Source organism: Anguilla anguilla, chromosome 1, assembly GCF_013347855.1.
Source record: "Anguilla anguilla isolate fAngAng1 chromosome 1, fAngAng1.pri, whole genome shotgun sequence".
NCBI lineage: Eukaryota > Metazoa > Chordata > Actinopteri > Anguilliformes > Anguillidae > Anguilla > Anguilla anguilla.
Window position 1 is genome coordinate 67,854,098 of NC_049201.1, and position 22,977 is coordinate 67,877,074.

The 22,977-nt window shown below is 41.0% G+C and overlaps 1 protein-coding gene across 1 annotated transcript; it reads left to right on the forward strand.

Annotated features, from left to right (window-relative positions):
* Window positions 1–3,814: 3,814 nt before the first annotated feature.
* LOC118223314 (retinol dehydrogenase 12-like) lies at window positions 3,815–10,832 on the forward strand. The gene is made up of 7 exons (XM_035409688.1): window positions 3,815–4,142; window positions 5,252–5,386; window positions 5,478–5,669; window positions 6,181–6,342; window positions 6,511–6,630; window positions 8,131–8,335; window positions 8,577–10,832. The coding sequence occupies exons 1-7, from the start codon at window positions 4,076–4,078 to the stop codon at window positions 8,680–8,682; spliced, it is 987 nt and encodes a 328-aa protein (XP_035265579.1). The 5' UTR covers window positions 3,815–4,075; the 3' UTR covers window positions 8,683–10,832.
* Window positions 10,833–22,977: the final 12,145 nt, after the last annotated feature.

A 22,977-nucleotide genomic window follows, 5' to 3' on the forward strand; every position in this document is an offset into this window, starting at 1 on the left:
CTAAAGAACAACAGAAACGAATTATTGCTAAATATTTCAAATATAGTTAGTGTATGTAATAGTAAAGGCACTGTGTGAGTATAAAGGAAAATGCCATGTGCTTTCACTTTGACCTACAGATGAGCGACCATTTTGTTTTTCTGGTAGAGTATTTGCTATATGAAGGATAAAAACACCTGATTGTGCTTTTCAACTACATAAACAGACATTATAATTATATACAAGAATGTTGTTAACCCCCATTGTCTCTGAAAACATACTATTTTTAAAAAATAAGACTCAATTTCAGCAGAACATTAAATGATGCTAACATAATTTAGTTAACTTGAGCAAAACATTTGGCATATTCACCACATGTCAATGAAAACTGGGAGACAATGGTTTAAATAGCCAATTAAGCAGTTAGATGATCAACCAGACAGCTAGCTAACTAGCATGGTAGATATAATTCCCAAGACAATCTTTAAATTGTAACTGGTGTTGTTACATACAAGCTATATCATTCTGGCAAGCTATCAATCTACCTAGCTTCTGATATCGCCTATGTTTGTCGACTGAGCTTGACATCATTCTTTACCCCTCCTACTACTTTAACGAAAAATAAATAGCATTTTTTTGTGTTTTCAAAATTAAAATCATAAAGGATGTATATTAGACAAATACTTTATTTTTATTTTATTTAAGTCCATCTTTCAAAGACAGTTGCATTTCGAAAATTGAATGAGGCTGGCACCTGTAGGATGCTTGTACACCACAGCAAAGGCTGTGCCCATAATCTTTTTTACAATGATGTAGCAAAGCTGCTTTGGCTAGGTAAAGAATCTGTTTTCCATGTGACATCACAATTTTCTGCAAGATTTCTAAAATACTCATATACTCAAGAATTTGGATAAAGTTGGAATAATGAGAATGAAATATCAAAATGGTTGTCTCCAATTTGTTTAAACTGGGTCTTTAAAAAATACTTTTTAAAAATTTAGATTTAGATTTTCAGTTCCACAACAACATATACACAATACATTCCAGTCCAAAATAGTAGGCTCTGCATTGTCTAATGAAAATAAATGTGGGAATGCAACAGCCACTTTCACACATATGCTTTTCACACACATATAAACGTTCATCCACTCGCAACTACCGTCACACATACAACCTCAGTGCCGCCTACCTTGTCAAAGTTTCCACATTATTATTATTATTATTATTAATAATTATTATTACCATCATCACCATCACTGTCATCCTCATTTTATCATCATCACCATTACTACATTATTCCACAAATGGTATTTTTGTGTTGTTGCAATTTTCAATTAATTTGGCATACACCTGAAATTGATCTTGTCTCATGTGAGCTAGACATCATATTATTTTCCTGTAACTAGATATTTCAAAATACTTTTGTCTTGAAATTTTTACATCATTTATTAATTATGGCAAATTATGTTAAACGCATTTCAGAATGATCACAATCCAGGCAACCACTGAAAGAGGGATCATAAAATAACCATTCGAGTAAAGGTGAAATACTATATTGAGGCTGCTTCTTGTTCACCTGCACATTTATCTCTTCTCTGTGTAATGCCATCCCAATATTTATGAATAGTCCTATAACATGGTTGTTATATTCATGCTGCACTGAGGCAAGCACACCACAGTGGACTTGGTTGTTTCTTATAAGAGCTGACAACTGTAAACACATAAGATATGTGTCTTATCAGGACATGAGGAAATTAACTTGACCAATGGTAGTGAGGGAACTTAAACTAGGAAGTTATTTGGCTGATAGCTGACATTGAAGAGACATGCACTGTCAAGCCTCTGACCAGTATCATAGGTCTGAACGAATAGTATGATTTAATGGGCAAGAATTAATTTTCCATTTTCAGTGATTTAATATATTTGTCAAGTATTGTATCAACATAAGTGACTTCTATGAAGCGCAACTGTCAAAGCTATTTTGAGTTTTAAAAAATTCCTCCACTCCATCTTCTTTACAGGTCTCACTTCTGATTCTGTGCCTTCTTTTACATTTTTCTTGCTTTATCTCATTCATTCTTGTCCCTACTTTCTTCTTTCTGCATGCCTTTTAAAATGTTCTGTTTACCCATCAGTTTCTTGTTCCCCCACCCCATTCTCTCTCAACTCTGTCTACAGCTTTCTTTCTCTGATGTAGTTCTTATTCTCACCCTCAGTCTTCTTTCCTCTCTCGGTTCTTATTTTCCTATCATTTTTTTTATTTTCTGTGTTTGGCATGTGTTGGTCTGTTGGTCCATGAAAAAACTTATTAAATTCTACAAAATGAATCTGCATTGCAACATTTTTTATAACAAAATCACAGTTGTAGGGGACTGTACTGTGACCTCTCAGTGTCCTACTGAACTGTTTAAAAGAATGTCATTCCTGTCGTAAGCTATTGTGATAATCTTTCATGTTATGGGGTTATTTTGCCTTTACTGGTCATGATGCTCTTGTTAAGGTCAATGAACCATGAACTCCAGCAAGTAACAAGACATTTTGGCCAAAAACCTGGTTTCCTCTGCCAGAATGCTCAAACCTATGGGCAAATGGATATTTCGGCAAGACAATGATCCCTAGCACACCTCTGAATAAGCCAAAAAAATAAAAAATAAAAAATGGCCAAACATTTCTGATAATGGTCATTTCCATCTCTAGACTTCAACCCCATCAATTTGTAATATGGAAATTATGAAAGATAATTTCAGGTCCTGGTTTTCAAATTAATTTTATTTAGATAAAACTGGAAAATATTCTTCCATCGGGGTCATTACAATTCTTAGATTCTTGGTGATACTTACCATTTCATAGGTGGAATTCTATGATTTTGCCCTTTAAGCTTGGACCTGGATGTCCATCTTCTATATGACAATGATTTTGTTGTGAGGCCTTTGTTATTCCATACATAATCTGTTGATTACAATACTGCACACATTCAGAATGCCAAGTTAGGCTGTTTTGTGTTATTTTATAGAGATGTAATGTATCCTTAAATGTTTGGTAGCATATTGACTAGTCTGTAACTAGCTCACTAGATGAGACATTAATATGCAGATGTCACTACTTCTAATTCTCCTCCAAACTGTAAGTTTTTGATTAGTCAGCGATGTTTACGGATTTATGCCAGCAAAGCAGATGTTCATAATATAGTAGCATGACAAAAATTAATGGTGGGAACAAGCCAGTTCACCACCGTTCATTATTTTACCAGAAGTCTAAAATACACTTAGGCCTTGAGCAGGGCAACCACTAAGCGACCGATTTTGTTCGACTTGGCATAGCTGTGTATAACAGGATAACAGCAGGGGTGCATTTTGTGGTAAGTTTGAGACACTGGCATTATAAAGTAGGCATATTTACCATAAAAAAATAATCTCCAATAACCTTAGTTCAGCTGAAGGTAGGTCTATCCATTTTATCTTATAGTTTGCATGCATGATTGATGAATATGATCAATACAAATCGACAAACATAATGGGTGAAAAGAACAAACAACCCAAGAATCAAATTAAACACTAAAGATCAAATTATTTCTGCTTATAAAACAATCAAGAGTTCGAGCAGGGCTAATGCTAATGCGGGTAGAGCAAGTGTACCTGCACAGTAAAATGTCCAGTGTTCATTCAACTCCAACAGAGTGCATGAGTCCAATAGGGACCATATGTAGTCTACTCTGTAAGAGTTTATTTAACACCGAACAATTTAATGTGAGATTTTAGACTACATTTTCTACATTGCAGACAAACTTCTTTTCATTGGTTCAAATGATTCATGATTGGATTGGGCAGATAAAGAGAACCTTTTCCCTTCCTAGAACTGTTTTTACTGTACGTCAACAGCGCTAGATTGTTCTCCACGCGCGGAAGAGAGCGTAATCACTCCGTAATCTGAAGACAGACGTTAATCTTTTATTTTAAGTTGCTTAGACTAAATCTATTCATAGCCACGTCTATAGCAAGAGACATCCCGACTAAAACTCCATCGTAACTCGACGAGTGCTTAGTCAATCGAAAAGACAGTTCTCTTTCCTATGTTTTGACGGCTCTGTGACGGTGCGATGTGGGAAGCAGTTGAGTACACCGCGGTTGCCAAGTATGGCGCTTTAACTGCAATTACAGTCCTCAGTAAGTCACGGCCTTTGTGTTGTTTTCAATCTGCATTCGGCAATGACGTTGTAGATCTGTGCAGTGTTAGTTACATGCAGCGATTTCTATTTTGGCTGTTTTAACATTAATTAACGTATAGTCTGTTAAAACAAGCAACGCACTGTGGATGCATTTGTGGAATATAGTTGCTTAAATACAATCAAGCCTTTCAATGTTGTTAGTTCAGTTGTTCTTTCAAACAAATTAAACAAAGGCGGTTGGCTACTTAAAATTCATAAGCCGCGCATTTCTACCTACTGAAAAATTCATTCATTCATTTTGTTCGGTAGAGTTTACATTTGAGTAAACAAATGTGTTGATTTTTCTTTATGAACCTCGCACGAATGAGTGGAGAGGGAGATACAAGTTCCAGTTAAACTCAATACATGGGCTATTCTGTTTGTATATGGTTTTGTTTTTGTATAAACATGAATGAGTACAATTCTCAGTAATATTAATTTTTTTGTTCAAATCATAACAGAAAATTAATTCACTGTATAATCTGGTTATATCACACAGTGTATTGGAGCAAGTTCACTGTTCGTTGCTGCAAGCTAATTTGTTTAATTACACACATCCTTAAACAAGGACAAATAGAATGAGGCCTGGAATGCTGGCAGATTTACACATAAAATGTAGGCTACTTTAAAATTTTATTATAGCTACATTTTTATTATAGCTATATGTTCACAGAGCAGAACATACATTGTCTTGCGAAGTGGAGCAAAGATGGTGATCCCATGTAGCTATGTTGTTTGAATTCTTTAAAAACTTGAAAAACTAGACGAGTACTGTAGAATTTCCATCAGTCCGGATGACTTTTAGTTTCTAGATCTCTGGAATGTTTTGGAGGTGGGGAGGATAAACAATTTGATCAGACAGAAACGGGATGTCTTGCGTGGCAATTTGGACAGGGTGGAAAAATGCGTCAAACCACCTACACCATGTGCAACTCGCTGTCAGGGGCAGTTCCTTTTTATTTTTGCACTGGCTACAGTAGCTACATTCTATACGTGGCACTGAGAAGACAGCTATACGTAAGTAAGCCTATGCTAAGCTCTGAAGGTTTTCATTTGGTTCTGATCCAGGCATAGTTCTGCTGAGGAAGTGGATTGCAGGTGGGGTCTGCTACAGCCGAACCCGTCTGGATGGGAAGACAGTTTTAATTACTGGTGCCAATACCGGTATTGGGAAGGAGACCGCAAAAGACATGGCCCGTAGAGGCAAGGTTTCATATATTCCACAAAGTTATTTTGTAGTACCCTTTAATGCTCAGAGTGGGACCCTTCTTAGGCTGATATTTATGTGTTTCAGGGGCGCGAGTGGTGATGGCATGTCGGGACCTGACCCGCGGAGAGAAGGCGGCTGCAGGGACACGTCTGTCTACTGGGAATGGGAACGTCGTGGTGCGGCACTTAGACCTGGCCTCCCTGTACTCTGTGAGGCAGTTTGCCAAGGAATACATTGCCACTGAGGAGCGACTGGACATACTTATCAACAATGCTGGTGAGACTGAATAATATTTTATTTTTTAATTATAAATATATAATTAATTATAAAATATAGAGGTTAGCAACTCGGACGGACGGACGGTTAGACACCCCTCAGTATGGAATGCCAGAGATGCACCCACAATTTGATTATGCTGTGACTGACTTAAATAGGATTTTCCAAAGAAAAAGAAGACTGCAGAATTGAAAACAAGTGTATTCATGCTGTTGCAATTAGGACTAGTGTGTTAACAATATTCAGTGAATCCTTGTCTGACAGTAAAATAATAAAAAAATACTCAAAAACGCTGACCAGGAGCCCATTCATTTTGAATACATACTACCCACAATTTCATATGGAATTATAATTTAAATATACAGTAAGGTTAAATACAACATACTTAATATATTCACCATATGTGATCTGCTCTTTCAGGGGAGGGAAGGAAGGTGGGATGGACGGGCTTTTGTTTTTATTTATGTTTTCAAATATTTTGGGAACAATGTATAACTTGTGCCTCTCACAGGTGTGATGATGTGCCCAAAATGGCTGACAGAGGATGGCTTTGAGACACAACTAGCTGTCAATCACCTGGGGCATTTCCTGTTGACCAATCTCCTTCTGTCGAAGCTAAAGCTGTCTGCACCCAGTCGTGTTGTCAATGTGTCTAGCATAGCACACCGGGGCGGTAAGTCCCTCCCTTCTCACAGACCACTTTATTTCACTTTAAGTACTGAATTAATTTGTTAGTAATTTATCTTGATTTTGAGCTTCAGCCATTTGGTGAGAGGTAGCTCAGGAGTGGCATGACTTTTGGCTATGAATGTGACTGTGATCTGTACATATCTTGCCTCAGGAAAGATCCACTTTGATGATCTTAACTTTGAAAGGACACCATATAACTCACTGGTGAGCTACAGGCAAAGTAAGCTGGCCAATGTGCTTTTCTCCAGGGAACTAGCACACCGGTTGAAAGGTATGTGGCTGTATAATTTTATTCTCCTCACACTAATAATTGCATTGAATTCAACTCAATTCAATTTGATAATTTATCTGCTCAGGGATTTTAACCTTGCCATCTGTACAAAGCCATAAATCATAGAAGACTGCATAGATACATGGCTAAAAAGAACTAGCAGGATTTTGTGTACAGCAGATTGTAAAAAGTCTGCTGCTGTCACTAGCCTACTGGTCTGGCTGAACCAGCCATTCTGTTGTTTTTGTTGTTTTGGCATTTAGAGGTTACAGTAGGGATGAAAGAATTCTTAGTTCCCTTGCTTCTGGTTGTTACCATGAAATATTGTCCAGAAGGACGAAAATATAATTCTTCATTTAAAGGATGTGGGCTGTGGGTCTGAGGATGTTCTATCGGGACTGGCCAAAGCTCTCCTTTTAAAGGGATCCTGTAGACAGGCCTGTTTTATGCCTGTTTTTAGGGCCTTGCTTGAAGTGTTTTTTGTTTCTTGAAGCATATTTAAAACAGGTTCAGACTACATGTGTCCTTGAATAAAATAATCACAAATAAAAGTGTCATTTTCAAAGTGAGTGCCCTTTCTCAAGAAGTAGAAGTAGAAGCTGTATTCGCTAAAATGACTTATGGATTTTAAAAACACACTGAACATTTAACATTTATGTTTAATTGTTTCATATGTAATCCTTGTTTTTTAACTTAAATAATGAAAATGTATCATTACTTATTTATGCACTGTGTGACTACTAGCATTGTATACAAAATGAACAGGAACATTCAGAAGTTCCTGGGAGAACATATTATACAGGGGAAAACTCATGATACCATTTGCAAAAGCACTATAAACCAAACTTGAAACCACCTTGCCACATGCCGTGTGACACCCCTGGGAGAGGAATGTGGCATTCCATTTTTCACCGTAACTGCAACATAGACAGAGAGAGCACACCTACACTGACATGAAAACAAACATACTAAAATCTGCACCCTTCTCCCTCATGGGTTTGCAGGCAAACATAATAAACTAAAACATCAAAGACAAATCAAAGCAAACCCAGTGAAAGATATCCAGCTATCTCTTTTTTCAGCTGACTGCCTCCTTAGCTTTTCAGCTCCATTAGTTTAAGTTTGATTATTGCATAAACAGACTCACTCTCTCTCAGCATGCATGCTGCTGGTCTCAGCCCCATTCCACGGAGAAGAGCACACCTTTAAACACCTGGGCCGATTGATTAACACAACCCAGGTGTGTGTGCTCACTTCACTAGTAGGCATGGCAGAGACTACTCCCACTCTCTGTCGGATTGAATGCCACACTTCTCCACCACTAGAATTCAGCCTAAGGTTAGTTCAGCTTGTGCTGAGGCCACTCCCTCCCAAGTTTCTCAATGACGTTGAGAAATAGGAGATCACTGTTTAGACAAAGCCAGTGCGCCTTCCCTCATAAGCATAAGTTATCAAAGGGAAGCAGCGGTGTTACAGCTGAACCCTGCGCCTGTTCCTCAGGAACGGGGGTCACGTCCTACAGCCTGCACCCTGGCGTGATCCGCACTGAGCTCAGCCGACACGTGGAGACGTGGTTCCCCCTGCTGAAGGCACTGCTGACTGCTCCCTCCATCCTCCTGATGAAAACTCCCAGAGAGGGTGCACAGACCTCCATTTACTGTGCTGTCACCAAGGGGCTAGAGGACAAATCAGGGTGCTACTTCAGGTACGTTAAGGAACCCCCTTCTGTGTCATCAGGTCACGTAAGGATAATAAGCTCTGCCATTGTTACCAGAGTGGACTGAGGGCATAATTAGCTATAAACCAGGGTTAATCAGGAAACATCATTGTGCTTGGTATAATAGGTAATCATATTCATTTATACCTTTGATTAATATTAAAGGAATAAGGGGTGTGTGCTTGTGTTTAGTGTGTAATAATGTTGGCCCTTCCTCTCTCTATCTCAGCGACTGTGCTGTGAAGGAGCCTGCTCCTGAAGGCAAGGATAACAAGGTGGCCCTGAGGTTGTGGGAGGTGAGCTCGCAGCTGGTGGGGTACACAGAAGAGCACTGACTGACTCTGCCTTTGGCTCTGCGCTCTTGCCACAGCTCTTCTCTTGCTTCAACCTGCGTGCCTGAAGGCTGTTGCCTGTTGCTCAAGAGCTGATTAACCTGGACAACCATGCCAGGGGTACTTCAGAGAACTTCCTTCAGGAATAGGACTTCAGGTTTTGAGAGAAGCCATTCTCCAACTACCTGGAAAACCAGCGTGGTTGGTTAGAATCCCTTGGTGAACATTTGCATATTGAGATGTGAAAAGAGAGCAAATAGCACCTTGACACTGCATTAATTCATCATAACATTTGAAGTAATATACCAGTGAATATCAGTGAAGTGTAGACTAGTCTAATGAACGTAGTTTAACCAGTCAGAAAAAGCTACGTGCTTATTGGGTATACAGATGTATCTGAGTCTGACCGCACTGCAGGAACAGTTGCATGGCTTCATCGACTGATTGGCTCCAGGATTGGCACCTTACCTGGCTGGGCAGTGACAGTCTGTAAATTATTTCTTTAATAAAATTAAATGACTTTTTCTCCAAGGTATTTAAGATTCAGCAAGGGTATGTTTAATCTCTCTTAGTTTTATATGATATTTGAACTTGTCTCCCTGTCTGTGGTTCTGTTATTAGGATATTTTAAATTACTGGAATGAATATATTCTTGGGGAATGACCTAGGTTTATAAATGGGACAAAGTAGTATTGAGGATGGTAGCAGAGTGTGTTGGAAAAAACTAAATCGAATCTGTGAGTGTTTCCATTGACAAAACGGTCTTTGAATAATTTTCTTATACTTAGCTGAAGTTTACATCCATGAATATGTTTTTGACTAATAAATGTTGATAACTTTCCTTAGTTAAGGAAGGTTTCAGTGTGTATCCAAATGCATGAGGTCAACAGATTTATGCATAAGGACAACATAGTCATGTTTAGAAATATACAGTACCACTCTGTCTAAACCAGAGCAGTAAAGCCAGTATTTTTGAAATGCATAATATTTTCAAAGTAGTTTGTATCAGCATGAGAATGTGGGTCAACACCAGAATCATAACTCCAGTGACTAAAACACCTGGATATGCGACCTCGTACACCAACTTTAGTATGTGTGGCACTTGCACGCGTATATGAGTGTGTGAATGACATAGCACAAGAAATATAAGTATTACAATTGTGCCCTTTAAGTACATGCAATTTGAGAAGACATATCACCTGTCTTGAGACTCAAGGTGACTTAACTGTGTACACAGTGATCCACAGATCTAGATCTAGAGTCCAACAGTATATCATGTTTATCTGAATTGGACAACATGCAGATATGAGCCTGTGACAATCTCACATCCACTGCATTTAGAAAATAGCGTGTAATTATATTTTTTATTTGCTATTAAAATAAGTCAACATCAGTGACAGCGGAAACTCTGGGCATTTGTTGTTCTGATGTGTACGTCTGCTCCTGCATAGTTTTGACCACTAGAGGGTGGAAGAGTCAAATGATTCAGTGCACCATGAACCTGGGGTCTTCAGTTGGGATTGGCACCCAGGATCTCAAGAAGTTATTCACTGTGTTGTGACTGAGTAATGTACATATATGATAATATCCAGTTGTGTAAAAGTGCCCCATAGCTAAAATGCAGATCAGTATTTAGTAGATGGATTGTACTGAAATCTCACAATCACATTCCCTTATCTGATTTATACATTAAATCGAATAAACTAAGGGTGCTCTATTGTGAACTGTTTTATTTACTGAAGGTCCTGAAAAGAAACTCAACAGTATGTACCTGGCAGTGTTGAGCAAATAAGGCAGGGAAACAAGTGTTCTTTATTTTACTGGGTCAAAAAATCAATTTGAATCAATAATTAATCGATCACTAGCAAGACTTGTACAACTAGGCAAAAAACCTTGGTATGGTTTTTTTTAAATGGACTGGTGCTTTAAACTTATATTTGCTACCTTGCACCTGAGTGTGACCACATCTGGTCTTTTAATCTCCACCTTTCCTCCCCTCTGTCTTATAGAGCAAGTGAATGGAGAACTCCTGATCTGTGTTTTTCACTGCTCACCCATTCTGTCTTATGTTCATTCTTGGGGAAGTTGGACATTCCATACTAATTCAGGGTACAGGTCTACCTCATCACCTATGTTCCTGAGCTTGGTGCAGCTCAAAATCAACAATGAGGATTTAGTAAGAGTTTTCCTGCAGCGGATACCAATAGCAATCTGCAGAAGCTGTTGTCAATCCATCCACGGATTCTTGGTAGAACCACACTTGAGTAGAATATACATTATAAAATTCAAATGAAATGTGACCAAGATCGTGATGTAATGGGAACTCCTTTTTACATTCTGGTTAATGTCTGGCAAGTACAATAAAATTAACAGAAAAATAGAATTGGTATGTGACGTTTATATGAGTCAAGTAATGTTGTAAGTGTAATGACATGGCAGGTAAATCATGCACTTTCTGTGTTGAGCGTTAGTTTATGCTATATCTGGAGACAAAAATTCCTATAGGATTTCAGAATCTCGCTAAATCCGAAATCTTTGTACTCGTGATCTGTTTGTCTCATGAAATCCAACAGTCAATCCTATTAAGCAATTAAAGGTTTACACACACAAGGTTAGAAGCCACGTTTCCAACTTGAAGCAGGGACGTCAAGGTACCAATAATAGTAACGTGTGTGAGCCAAAAACCACTTTCACCCAAAGCCCTAATAATCCCTTATAAGCAAACACATCGACTTCAATAAACAACAGTCTTTTCACTAAACGATACCACAGAATGGACAATAACAAGTAATTCAATTTTAAACTACTAGCTCATTGGACTAACACTGTAACTTGGTTAAGTAAACTTGTGCTAAAATGTAATTGTTCAATGGTAAACGTCTGTTTTTTTCTTTATAGTGTTTAATTTTATACCAGAGCAAACATATTAACATTTAGTAGTCGGATTGCTGTTCTATAGCTTTAAACAGGTACCAAAATTGTATACCTTTTATCGTTCTTTCCTTGTTGTACTAAACACTTATTTGGAGTCACTCAACATTATTTCAGCTTAAGGTACAGTATTTTCCAGAATGATTTCTTACCTAGGGCAACTACAATGTGCACAGCATGAATCCATTTGCAGAACATTGCTGGACGTAGCTACAGTAGCTATTACAGTAGCTAGTCAGGTCTTTCAAAAAAAAATTATCATATTGTTCCAATCAGTCCAGAGCAATGAAGCCTAAAATTAGCAATAATAATGCTGGAAATATAGTAGTAACTCTCCATTAATCTACGATTCCTATCAATTCTTATTTGGTTTAGCCACGATAACTGTGGTGGGTGTAATCTTATGACAAGGTCAGCCAGTCACTTATACTCTAATGAGATTAATCACGTAAAGATTCTAGTGGAATGGCAATCCCCGAGATCGATCCTCACCAGCTATAGTATCTCCAGGGTAAGAAGATATAAGGCACAGTTTGAAAGCACGTGGCAGAGCTGAAAAAGCTGTTAAAGGAGATGCGATAAAGGCAGTGGTTGTGTCAGAGGTGGAGCAGGAACAAGCTTGGCAGAATGACCTCTCCAACAGAAAGCACATAAGTGGCATCATGTGTGAGAGAGAAACAGCAGTATATGCAGATTGTCCTTAGAGATCAAACCTCTAGCTTAGTCAGAGGCAACGATCTCACGTTTTACAGCAGACCGCAGTGAAGCATCTGGAGCCATTCAGAAAAACGTGACAGTACATCAGTTCTGTTTATCGGGCAACTGAACACATGCATAGACATGAGATGCAACTGAGTAATCTCCAAGACAAGAGGTCATTTGTGTTTATGCCCTGGTTCATAGCTTCACTTGAGTTGCTAATGGTGCCTTGGTAGTCTCTATGATAACCCAACCCCTCCCGCACAACACACACACACACACACACACACACAAACACAAACGCACACGCAAACACGCATATATTCATACACACTTATGACTTTCAGCACCCAAGACAGCTCCCCAGTGCCGGCCAAATCAATGAGGAATCCTGGGTCAAGCCCCTTTTACTGTCGCTTGGTGTCCTATTAATTTTTGGATAATGCAGTCTGGCAGAGTGGGACCATTGATCACTGCCTTCAGCACAGGCATTAGGGTAGTAATGGGCCACAATGACTCTCCTCTACAATGTACTTACCAGCCCATTTTCTCTCTCTCTCTACCCTGCTTTTCACCCTGGCCCTCTTTAAAGAGTGCACAAGCCCCCAGACAGCTGTATTGTGTGGAGGGCAGGGTAAAGCAGGAAAAATGTAAGCTATTATATAACAGCCTCGACCTGTGGAACATGTGTTCTGTTATGTTTTTCTGCTTGTAAATCTTACATGAACAGCAGACTAGAAACATTACAGTGTTCCAACAACCACATAAGCTTTTTTAAACACCAAGACTGTGGGAAGCCATGCAATTAGTGGATCATTGTGGGGAGCCTGGCTTTGCAAGGCCATTGAAACACCCCATTCTGTTTAGAGTCTGGGAAAAGCATAGCTCATCTTAGACTGGCCAGGCTAAGCCAGTGCAGATTTGACTAACTATTTGGGATTATTCTGGGCATAACAGCAGTGCTTTTTTCTTTTATGCCGTGGAATAAGGTCCTTTTCAAATTTTCCCTGCTAATTTTCAGCAATATCTATTTGCTATTTCATGCAAAGTGAATCTAATGTAATACCTTATAAAGCAACTACATAATACATCATACCTTCGGTCATCGCTATTGCCATACAAAAACAATATCAGGTTTTAGCAACTGAATTTTATGGGACTTGTGATATTATGCCTATAATGTCATAATGCTTATTGCATATATGTCATATACGCCCATAACCATATATCAGTTATGATAAGGTGGTTGCCATGTTTATTCATGCATATGATAATTGTTTACAGTCTATAAAGGTGTTATTTAGGCTCAAGTGAAGCATAACTGATTATTTGAATGCATGTTTCTCTACTTTCCCTAAACTATCCTTTTCAGAGGGTGAGACCTCCTCTTATATTGAAATAATATCTGTTCACGTACAGCACCTCCCTCGATGTATTCACAGTGTCTGTACAATCAAAGAATCATTGCATTCTGAAAGGTGTTAAACCTTGCACTTCCATCAGACCCCCTTCTGTTGCTGAATTCCACAAACAGAACTAAAGAGGAGAACGTCAAGGAGGGGAAGCTCTCTGCTCGATAAAGCATTCAAATCTACGTTTGCGTAATTATCAGGAATGATGATTGAGGAACAGTTATAAACGCATGCGTTATCATCAACCTCTCCTTGATTCAGATCACTCCACTCCAGTCACATAGTTTTTACTCAGCTCATGGCAATTAGATGAGTCAAAATCTGCTGTCGAATGGAGGTGTGAAGTTCACTTGCAGCTCTTTCCTCACCTCTGTTAGAGTAGAAGATTTAATTTCACCCTTAATAAGCCAAACAAGCCTTTGCGAGGCCTAAATCAGTTCATGGTTAATATTACTCATGATTCAAACATTTTAATGGCGAACAGACATGGAGATATTCCTTATCCGGGAAAGCTGGGTTTTAAGAGCGGAGACAAAGTGTCCAGTCTTTTTCAAAGGGCAAAAAGGGTTCAGATGAAAGAATGTCTCCCTGTGACTTACAGGACAGCGGCGTCCATTCGTGACGTACTTTACTGGACTCTGAAGAAAGACCGCATAGAATATAAGCTGTGGCTAGCTATGAATACGGTTTGTCATCATGACTTCCCCTCACTATTCAAAGTAGTCTACAGGGGCATCTGCTTTTCCCTCCCTCTGAACACTCCTTGACTGTGCTGACTGTTGGGAAAGCTCTGCGGTTGGGGGTGGGGGGGTTACTGGATGGTATGGGACACCAGCCAAAACTAAGTAAGAATGGGCTAGCTTTGTGTCCCATGTCCAGTAGAGACCTGTGAAGTTGGCTTCAAGGGTTGCAAATGGCCCCCCCACCCCCCCATTCTCTACTCCCACCACAACGATGGGGGCTGACTGTCTGACTGCTGACCCTTCAGGGAATTTGAATAAGCATGCCCTACAGTAATCTGTATTATGCTCTGTAGTCTTTTCTGGAATTCAGTGACACAATAGCATTATGCAATGCCTATATATTATGCAAATGGTATTACTAACATACAGGAAAATTAATACTACTTTTTATTTTCTCAATTACGCTCTGGACTATGTGTCTTTCTTCAAGGGCTTACAACTTTTCTCAGGGGGTATCAAAATCCAGAACAGTATTGAATTAATACCTCAGTCAAGCAAATTGAATTAGGCAAATCCAGCATAAACGGCGAGCCCCATAATCAAGACTGCGGGGCAATGGATCAAGGGTCACCAGCACTGACAAATGAAGGTTTTAGTATTTACAGAGTTGTTCTTTCTGCCGGTTGATTTAGTTCATCAGCTGTGCTTTGAGCGTATCGTTGTTTTCTGAAACAGACGGAGGAGAGGAGAGCAATGTTACAGCCCCTTAACTCCCTCAAGCAGGCAGAGGAGTCGATAATGGGTGTTCAGGGTATATCTCAGTGATTTAGTATATTAGCATGTGTATTAAACTGATACTCTTGCCTGTTAGTTTATCTGTCGACGTCTGCATATGGCTGCATGTGACCTTTTTAACTTGTACCGGGCCTAGATTCTTCCTTCAAAAGGATCAACAGTCTTTGAAATATAGCTTTGAATTTTTAATGCGATAGTAAAAATACTGTGGTCCCATCCTGCAATGCACTGGAAGCACCACAACAGCATGAGTACCTGCAGTGGTACCTGAGACTTGTTGTTACCTGCTGACATCCTCACCCAGCCCTAGGTATCCCACAGATGCTCCTGAGGAATGAACCTCCTCCAGCCCAGTGCTATAAGGTCCAGTCCATCTATAAGGAGGAAGGAGCAAAAAGGGTCTCTTCTGCTCCCCCTTCCCTCAGGGGCGGCTGCAGTCCCTTTCGTGCTTGAGCCAAGCCCCCTTCCCTGGGGGCTTGGTGCTGTCCACACATAATTTATGAGTCCCACCCCCGCTACACAAGGGCTGCTCAGGTCAAGGGGTGTCACTTAATGGGGCCCGGTAAAAATAACCTGGAGGTGGGGACAGGGGGGCTAGCCAGTTCAATCACTCAGACAGATTGCTCTTCTCTCAGCAGGGACAGAAAAACTGCCCAGAGAAAAGTCAGAATCCACTCCTGGCTGTTTATTTTGTCAAGCCTTGCTCAAGAGGCACAGCAATTGTTGGAAGTGCTGGGGGACCCGAGGGAGTTGATTCCCTGGCCCATCTCTTTGGTGAGCCCAGTCTCCTCCTTCCAGTGCATCAGTACAGTGTGAACAACCCTGGGGGGGGGGGGGGGGGGGTGGAGTGTCATTTGCGCCCTGACTATGGCTGCATTTGCATTTTGGAACCTCTTTGACTTTTCTCTGATTACAGTTCTGTGTCTAGCCATAATGTGAATTGGATTAACCTCCCTCACACAGTCTGTGTTGGAAAAGTAGAGGAGCAGTGCAGCATGAATATTTTTTGCCAAATGTTTCTAAGCACACATGGTTTTTCGCTGACTGCCTACACACACAAACTCTCCCATACCTGCTCATCCATCTTATCTTATGCGTGTGTGTGTGTGTGTGTTTGTGTGTTTGTGTCTGTGTGCAGGTGTAGATGTGCGTCTGTACTTGTGTGTATGTGTGTCTGTCTGTGTCTGTGTGTGTGCATGTGTGCGTTTGTGTGGGTGTATGTGTCTGTGTGTGTGTGTGCGTGCGTGCGTGTGTGTGAGTGTGCGTGTGTCTGTCTGTGTCTCTGTGTGTGTGTGTGTGTGTGTGTGTAAGTGTGGGTGTATGTGTCTGTGTGTGTGCATGGGTGCGTGCGTGCATGTGTGTGTGTCTGCAGGGGGTAACCCAGCCCTGACATAAGCTCTCAGTTCAGGCAGGGCAGCAGCTGGAGGCACCTGGCAGCTGCTGAGAGGGAAGCGGGGCGACCTCTCACAACTGTAACTGTCAAACTGACAGGCACACACACCCACTCCCCCATACACATACACACATATTACTGCGTTTCTGCATTAACTCTGACACACAATGAGTCCCTGTCCGACAGGGACTGGGCAGAACAAACATACACCTCATATATAAGCACTCAATCCTATCCACTCACTGAGTAAAGTATACTCAACATATATAGACTCTATACATTATACACAGACAGCAGTCAAAGTAATATATGCATGTTGACTATGTGTGAGGCTTTGTCCCTGCCGGTTATCATTTTGTCACTGTGTTCATCATCATAGGTACCACCTGAGAGGAACCACCAATCATCTTCATCCTGTACTATACCAGGCCGGGATCAGTTTGGCACGAGTTTTTGCACCATGCACAGCACCTACCGATTAAGACATTCACCACACTTCCATACAAAACCGTGCATAGAAATTAATATAATTCCTGGCCAACAGTAAAGCATACTCTCATTTTTTCACTCCGCATGTTGGCTGCTTTTTAATCCGATGGGCCCCTTTCTTGTACGATTAAAACGAAAACAAAAACAATTGCGTCAGGTTACTGCATGGTGTGTAATCAGCTTAGCAGGTCTGAGTTTTGGCCTCAGCTGTAGTCTCCCACTTTGTGTTTGGCCTTGAATGCATGTCCTCTATTCAGCTCACTGGAAAAGGGACTTTTGTTCGCCTGCACACAGGAACCCTGCAGGTGTGGGGGAAACTTGAGTGAGGCTGTGCTGGTGCTTTGGATGAATATCACACCCACAGTACCCATGTCTCACTGGGTGAACGAGACTGACTGACAGGTTGCCCATAGTGCAGCTTGTTCCCAGGTTCAGCCTGAAGAGGAAGATATACATTATGGCTGATGATTAATACATTTAGCATATATTAGGGCTATGACTTGGGTGTCTGCCTCTGTTCTTGGCTCTCCTCCTCTCTTCTTATTTTCAGTGGTTTTCTCTTTCCTCAATTTCTGCCCACTCTTTCGTTGCCCCCTTTTTTTCACTAGCCCTCAATATAACTTTTGAAACTTCTTTACCTCCTTTTTTCCTTTTCTCTGTTCCCAAATTCCTTCCTGCCATTCATTATTCCCCACAGTTCTCCTCTCCCTGATGCACTTCCCTGCTCTCCCTCTATCGCCCCCCCCCCAACCCTGACCCAACAATGCCCAGTTGTTAGTGCAGCGATTACAGCCTTGTGTGAGAGAACTTTTGAGTACAGCCCATGGGCTGGGAGCCAGTGATTGTGGAATGCAGTGAAAAGTGAAAGTCAATCTGGAGCCTGTGACAGCTGCAAGAACAACCCTGCCCCCGCCCCCACCCCCGCCCCTCAATCCCTGTCTGATGTAGTCCCGGCGCTGAAGCTGCAGCTGAAATGGCACAGTCAAGCAGGCAGGGCCACACCTGTTCATGCACAAATGTTTGAGAGACAGGGAGCAGAACAGGGTGTGGACCTGGAACAGGTGAACATGCAGCACACGCACACCTGAGGTCAGCTTCAGGCTGGTCATGGGGTATCAAGTGACAGGGGAGGGGGGGTGATACAGTGGCTGGGCCAACGCAGACAAGGACATCCTGCTGCTTCAGTCCTCTGGATCAGATGGCATCTTCAGGGCTCAAGGTTGGCTCGACACCAACAGAGAGGCGGCTAGCAAATTTAGCCTGGCCGTTATCCTAGCCTCACCTTCCCCAGCACAGGTCTCACCCACCAGACCTCAGGACAGTGGAAAGCAGTAATGTTCTGTGAGTGAGCTTTAATCGCAGCATGGTGCAGCAGTGCCGAGAGGCAGAGAGGGTGTCTGGTGTGTAATTAATGCTCTGCTCCAACCACAGCTTATTGTTGTTTAGGATAACTTTACTGCTCAATGGTATTGCACGCTATGCCATGCAATCAGTACTGCTAAAGCTGTTAAGTAGACAGCTGCCTAATTTCCCAACCGGACGGTGCCCCTCCCCTTTGCACAGCCTTGTTTACGAGAGCAACCCTTTCCACTGTGCAGAAATGGTGCCACTCCCGGATATGAACGCCATTGACTGAGCAATGTTGTTCCATAACAGCCAGAGGCCATCAGAGAGTCAGAGGCATCAGTCAATTCCCTGTCTGTTCCCAGCATGCATCAGGCGCAAGGAAGTTGCAATCGATCGGTTTATGGTGCTCCGGTCGGCATGTTATCATGACATGTGTTACATCACCATTGGCAGAGAGCACTTACAGTGACTGGGAGGGTAAAAGCCAATTGGCACCGTGCTTCCACCGCGTGGATCTTTATGTAGTCATAAAATCATTTTCATGTACACGATTGAGGTTTCATTACCTCTTAGGGAGCTTAATGGCATCAGCATTCCACTTCAGCTGGTGTGGCAACATTAAACCAAATAGAAATGGTCAGAGATCTTATTTCAGTGAAGTAGTATTTATTCATGTGAAGCATTCATACATGCATATAATCCTACCAAACTTAAATTCTGGAGGCTAAAAGGCATCAAATTATTGAAGTAAAATAATTGGAAAGTATCTGAAATCTTGAAACAATCATATAAACAGGCTATATATGCATATTGTAAATAGTATTTCTGCTGCCATACAGCCACAGACAATTGTCTAATTAGAAAAGAATCACACTGCAAGAAAATGACTATTTCTATAAAAATCAAACACATACTTACCCACGCACACACACACACACACACAAACACACACACAATCCAGTTTCCCCCAACAAAACTGTGTCTCTAAGTGCTTCAGGGCACTGTGTGACCATGAGCCACAGGCAGACATGACGTCAGTCCTGTATCATGTCTCAGTGAGGAGAGAGAGAGAGGAAGTATTGATTCATATTCACCTGAGTATGCTGCTCTGTGCTGGCTCTGATGGGCTCATACCACGCAAGCCATCCCAGTTCCCTTGTATTACAGGTGGTCTGAAAAATGAACACAGTTTAGCACCCTGATCACACAGCGACAGTGAGGATGAATAATGCCTGTTCTCCTCCATGTGGAGCTGCTTCATTTCTTCATTATTATCAGTGCTGATGCATATTTAATACCCTCCACTTAGCCAGCCCAGGGACATGAACGATCCTGTTTCCACCAAATGGCGTGGCATGGACTATCAACCAGCGTCCCACAGCTTGTAGACATAGATTATTAGATAGAAGTACTACTACAGTGCTCATATTATTTCACCTTTTTAAAACTAGTAATGCATTTCACAGGATCACTTATTGAAGTCTCATGGGGCTGTATGCTGCACATACATGCTTCCCAAGAGGGTGAAAAAAGTTCACGGAAAGTTCTAACCTTTTGTCAGCCACTGTTTCTTTCCACTCCACAGTCCACTATTGGATCTATGCAGCCATTGCATCAGAGGAGTACACGTCATGCGCAGCTGGAAGAGGCAGACAGTTGACACCCAATCAAACACATGAATTGTCAATGTTCAGTGAGACATAGATAATCCCATAGACTGGTATCCCTCCTTATGTGAAAAACACTATTGGCCTGGGCAACCAATTGACCACTGTCCTGCAGGCCTGCCGACCAGTGCAGCCATGGTCTGTATTCCACGCCAGACTATGAGGCACACGCAGAACACTGAAACGATGTCATAACAGGTTGCCACCCAGCAGCTCCAAAATAAGGGGCTTATTCATTTCAATGTCATTACATTTTGGTTATCACTTTTGGCATTCTTTATAGGTCATTCCAATCAATACATTCCTCATTATAAGAGAATGTGTCTGCTGCTGATTGTCCCTGGATTCATCAGGCTCTCTTAATTTTAATGAATAAGGCAATCAGTTCATCAAACGGCATTCCGATGTTTTAAAAACCATTTTCGGCAGGGAAGGATTTAATATCTGTGCTGCGGCTGAACTGGCCCAAGGCATCAGAACTGTTGTGACATTAAAGTACCACTTAAATGTTTCCTATTTTGGGGCCATTTTTAAATTACTAAAATATTATGGATTTTACTTTTGAATTAATCATGGCTCAGTAAATGAATTAGTAAATGAATAGCAACATATGGCTTTTTACTATGTGTATATAGCATATAGGTAATACATTTTCTTAGGTTGTTAATGGACTACCATTGCCAGGAAGAGACTGAACAACATTGCATTTGTATTTGTTTTGTATTTGTATTTGAAATCACTAATTTAAATGCAAAGTAATGCAAGGCAAGTAGTGCATTTGGAGTATGAGGAATTGAAATTAAGGAAATTAGACATTTTGATGGCCTCTATAGTGTGACATTAAAACAACTCATAATTAACCTCCACCTCGCTTCAGGTTCATGTCATGAGAGTATAATAATCCTTCTGAGGCATATTTAGCCCTTGCATATTGCAAGTTCACTGGAAGTCACAATGACATTGTGCTGTGTTTGAATGAGGCATGGAGAGAGAGAACAGTTGGGGGTGGGGGGTTTGCGGGCAGGGAGAAAACACATTGATTGAAATAGTTTAATTGAGTTTCCCCAACCCAGTGTAGCTGGAAGCCATTTCCAGTTGAAGTAATGGTCTGTATAGAAAATGTGTTTGTCTGTTGCCCAGGCAAGGGTAACAAACACATGTATGACCATGTGCTATCGAAGGAAAGGACAAGAAAGGTCAATGCCATATATATGAAACTGCTTGTGTTTGCAGGGTGGGGTTTGCAGTGCTTCTCCCACTAATGTGTGAAACAAGCATGACCCATGCAGACTTTTACATTATTTTACATTCAGAAGTATATGTTTCCTGGAAGGCTGAATTAGACTGGTTTCATTCCATTCCAGGCCATTCCAGAACTACTCTACATTATTCTGGAATGAACAGTAAAGTATGTAAATGCATCTTAATAGGCATGGATGCTATGCTAATGAGTGCTTAATTGATTGTTATCAGAATTTGACAGATGCATTGACCATAGATCATTCTGGTATAAAACAAAAAGAAAACAATGACCTTATTCAAGAGCCCCATGATGACCATTGCCTGGTTGGTGCCAGCTCTGTGCATTTGCTGACAGGGCACAAAGGTGACACCAGTGCTATCTTTTCAGGACTCATGAATAATGGACAAGGCTATATTGTTTGCTTTGATAATGAAAAGATTAGAACGGTACTTCAGGCCTGCTTTCAGGTGGAAAGAGGTTTTACTCCTAGGTTTCATTATATCTATTGCATTCTCCTTATGGATAGTCTCCACGTGAGACTCCAGATAAATTGTGGAATTGTAAACGCAGAAGGGGCCCAGCACTTATCATAAGACAGACAGATCGATAAGCGATAAGATAAGACAAATCTAGAAAATCTAGAACTTCAGACCCAACATCCAAGGCCTAATAGCTGCATCTTCAAGGAATGGAGAGATTTCAGGTTAAATGAGGGCTCTTCTTTGAGGTTAAACAGACTAATCTTTGGGGCTCTGCTTACTCATCCAAAAAGGCCAGCCCAGGGACCTAGGATTAGGTTACTGCTTCACCAGACTGACCCCTTCATCCGAAGACCAGTCACATGCGACAGTCCAGGACTATCCTGGGTGAAGCTACAGTACCAAGAGAAAACCTGTGACCATGAAGTTCAGTTGTTTCAGCCTCAAGTTGACACCAAGAATTGACAGAGATGATAGGTAAATCAGTTTTCTTTTTAATGAGCAGAATGAGCAGAAGTTTTGAAAAGACAGACAAAACTGAACAAAATTAGACATTGGTGAGACAATGTGCAAATACAAACACAAAGTGTTTCTCATCTGTTGGGCAGGTGTTTGGAGGTTTTTCTTTGTTGTGGTGAGAATTCTTCAGTCATCAACTGTAGAGGTCTTCCTTGGCCTACCAGGTCCTTTGCGATTACTGACCTCAGCAATGCTTTCTTCTTCTTAACAATGTTCCAAACAGTTGACTGAGGTTTGACTAAGGTTTGACCGATGTCTCTGACTGTTTTTTCTTATTTCTAAGCCTCATAATGGTTTCCTTGAATTTCACTGGCATAATTCTGGTGACTAATTGCATAACAGACTCCAAATGCAATCAAAAGCCTAGAATCAAGACTAGATGCTGAAAGCTCTCTTATATCTGCACTGAGGAAGCTGAACACACCCGACTCATTAGAAACACCTGCAAAGCCATTTATCCCAAACATTATGGTGCCCTGAAACAAGGGGACTGCATATAAAGGTGCTGCAATTTCTACATGGTAAAACCAGAATGTATAAAAAAGAGAAGCCGAAAGCTGTGAATGTGCACTTTAACCACAGGAAGAATTGTTTGATTACAAATAGGAAAAATGTGGAGTGCAGAGCCAACTAAGAAATAT

Excerpts from the sequence above, each read along its gene's own strand:
- LOC118223314 (XM_035409688.1), top strand. The coding sequence starts at position 4,076 with ATGTGGGAAGCAGTTGAGTACACCGCGGTTGCCAAGTATGGCGCTTTA. Across the intron at positions 5,387-5,477 it reads AAAAGACATGGCCCGTAGAG|GGGCGCGAGTGGTGATGGCA; the intron begins GCAAGGTTTCAT and ends TATGTGTTTCAG. Across the intron at positions 8,336-8,576 it reads AAATCAGGGTGCTACTTCAG|CGACTGTGCTGTGAAGGAGC; the intron begins GTACGTTAAGGA and ends TCTCTATCTCAG.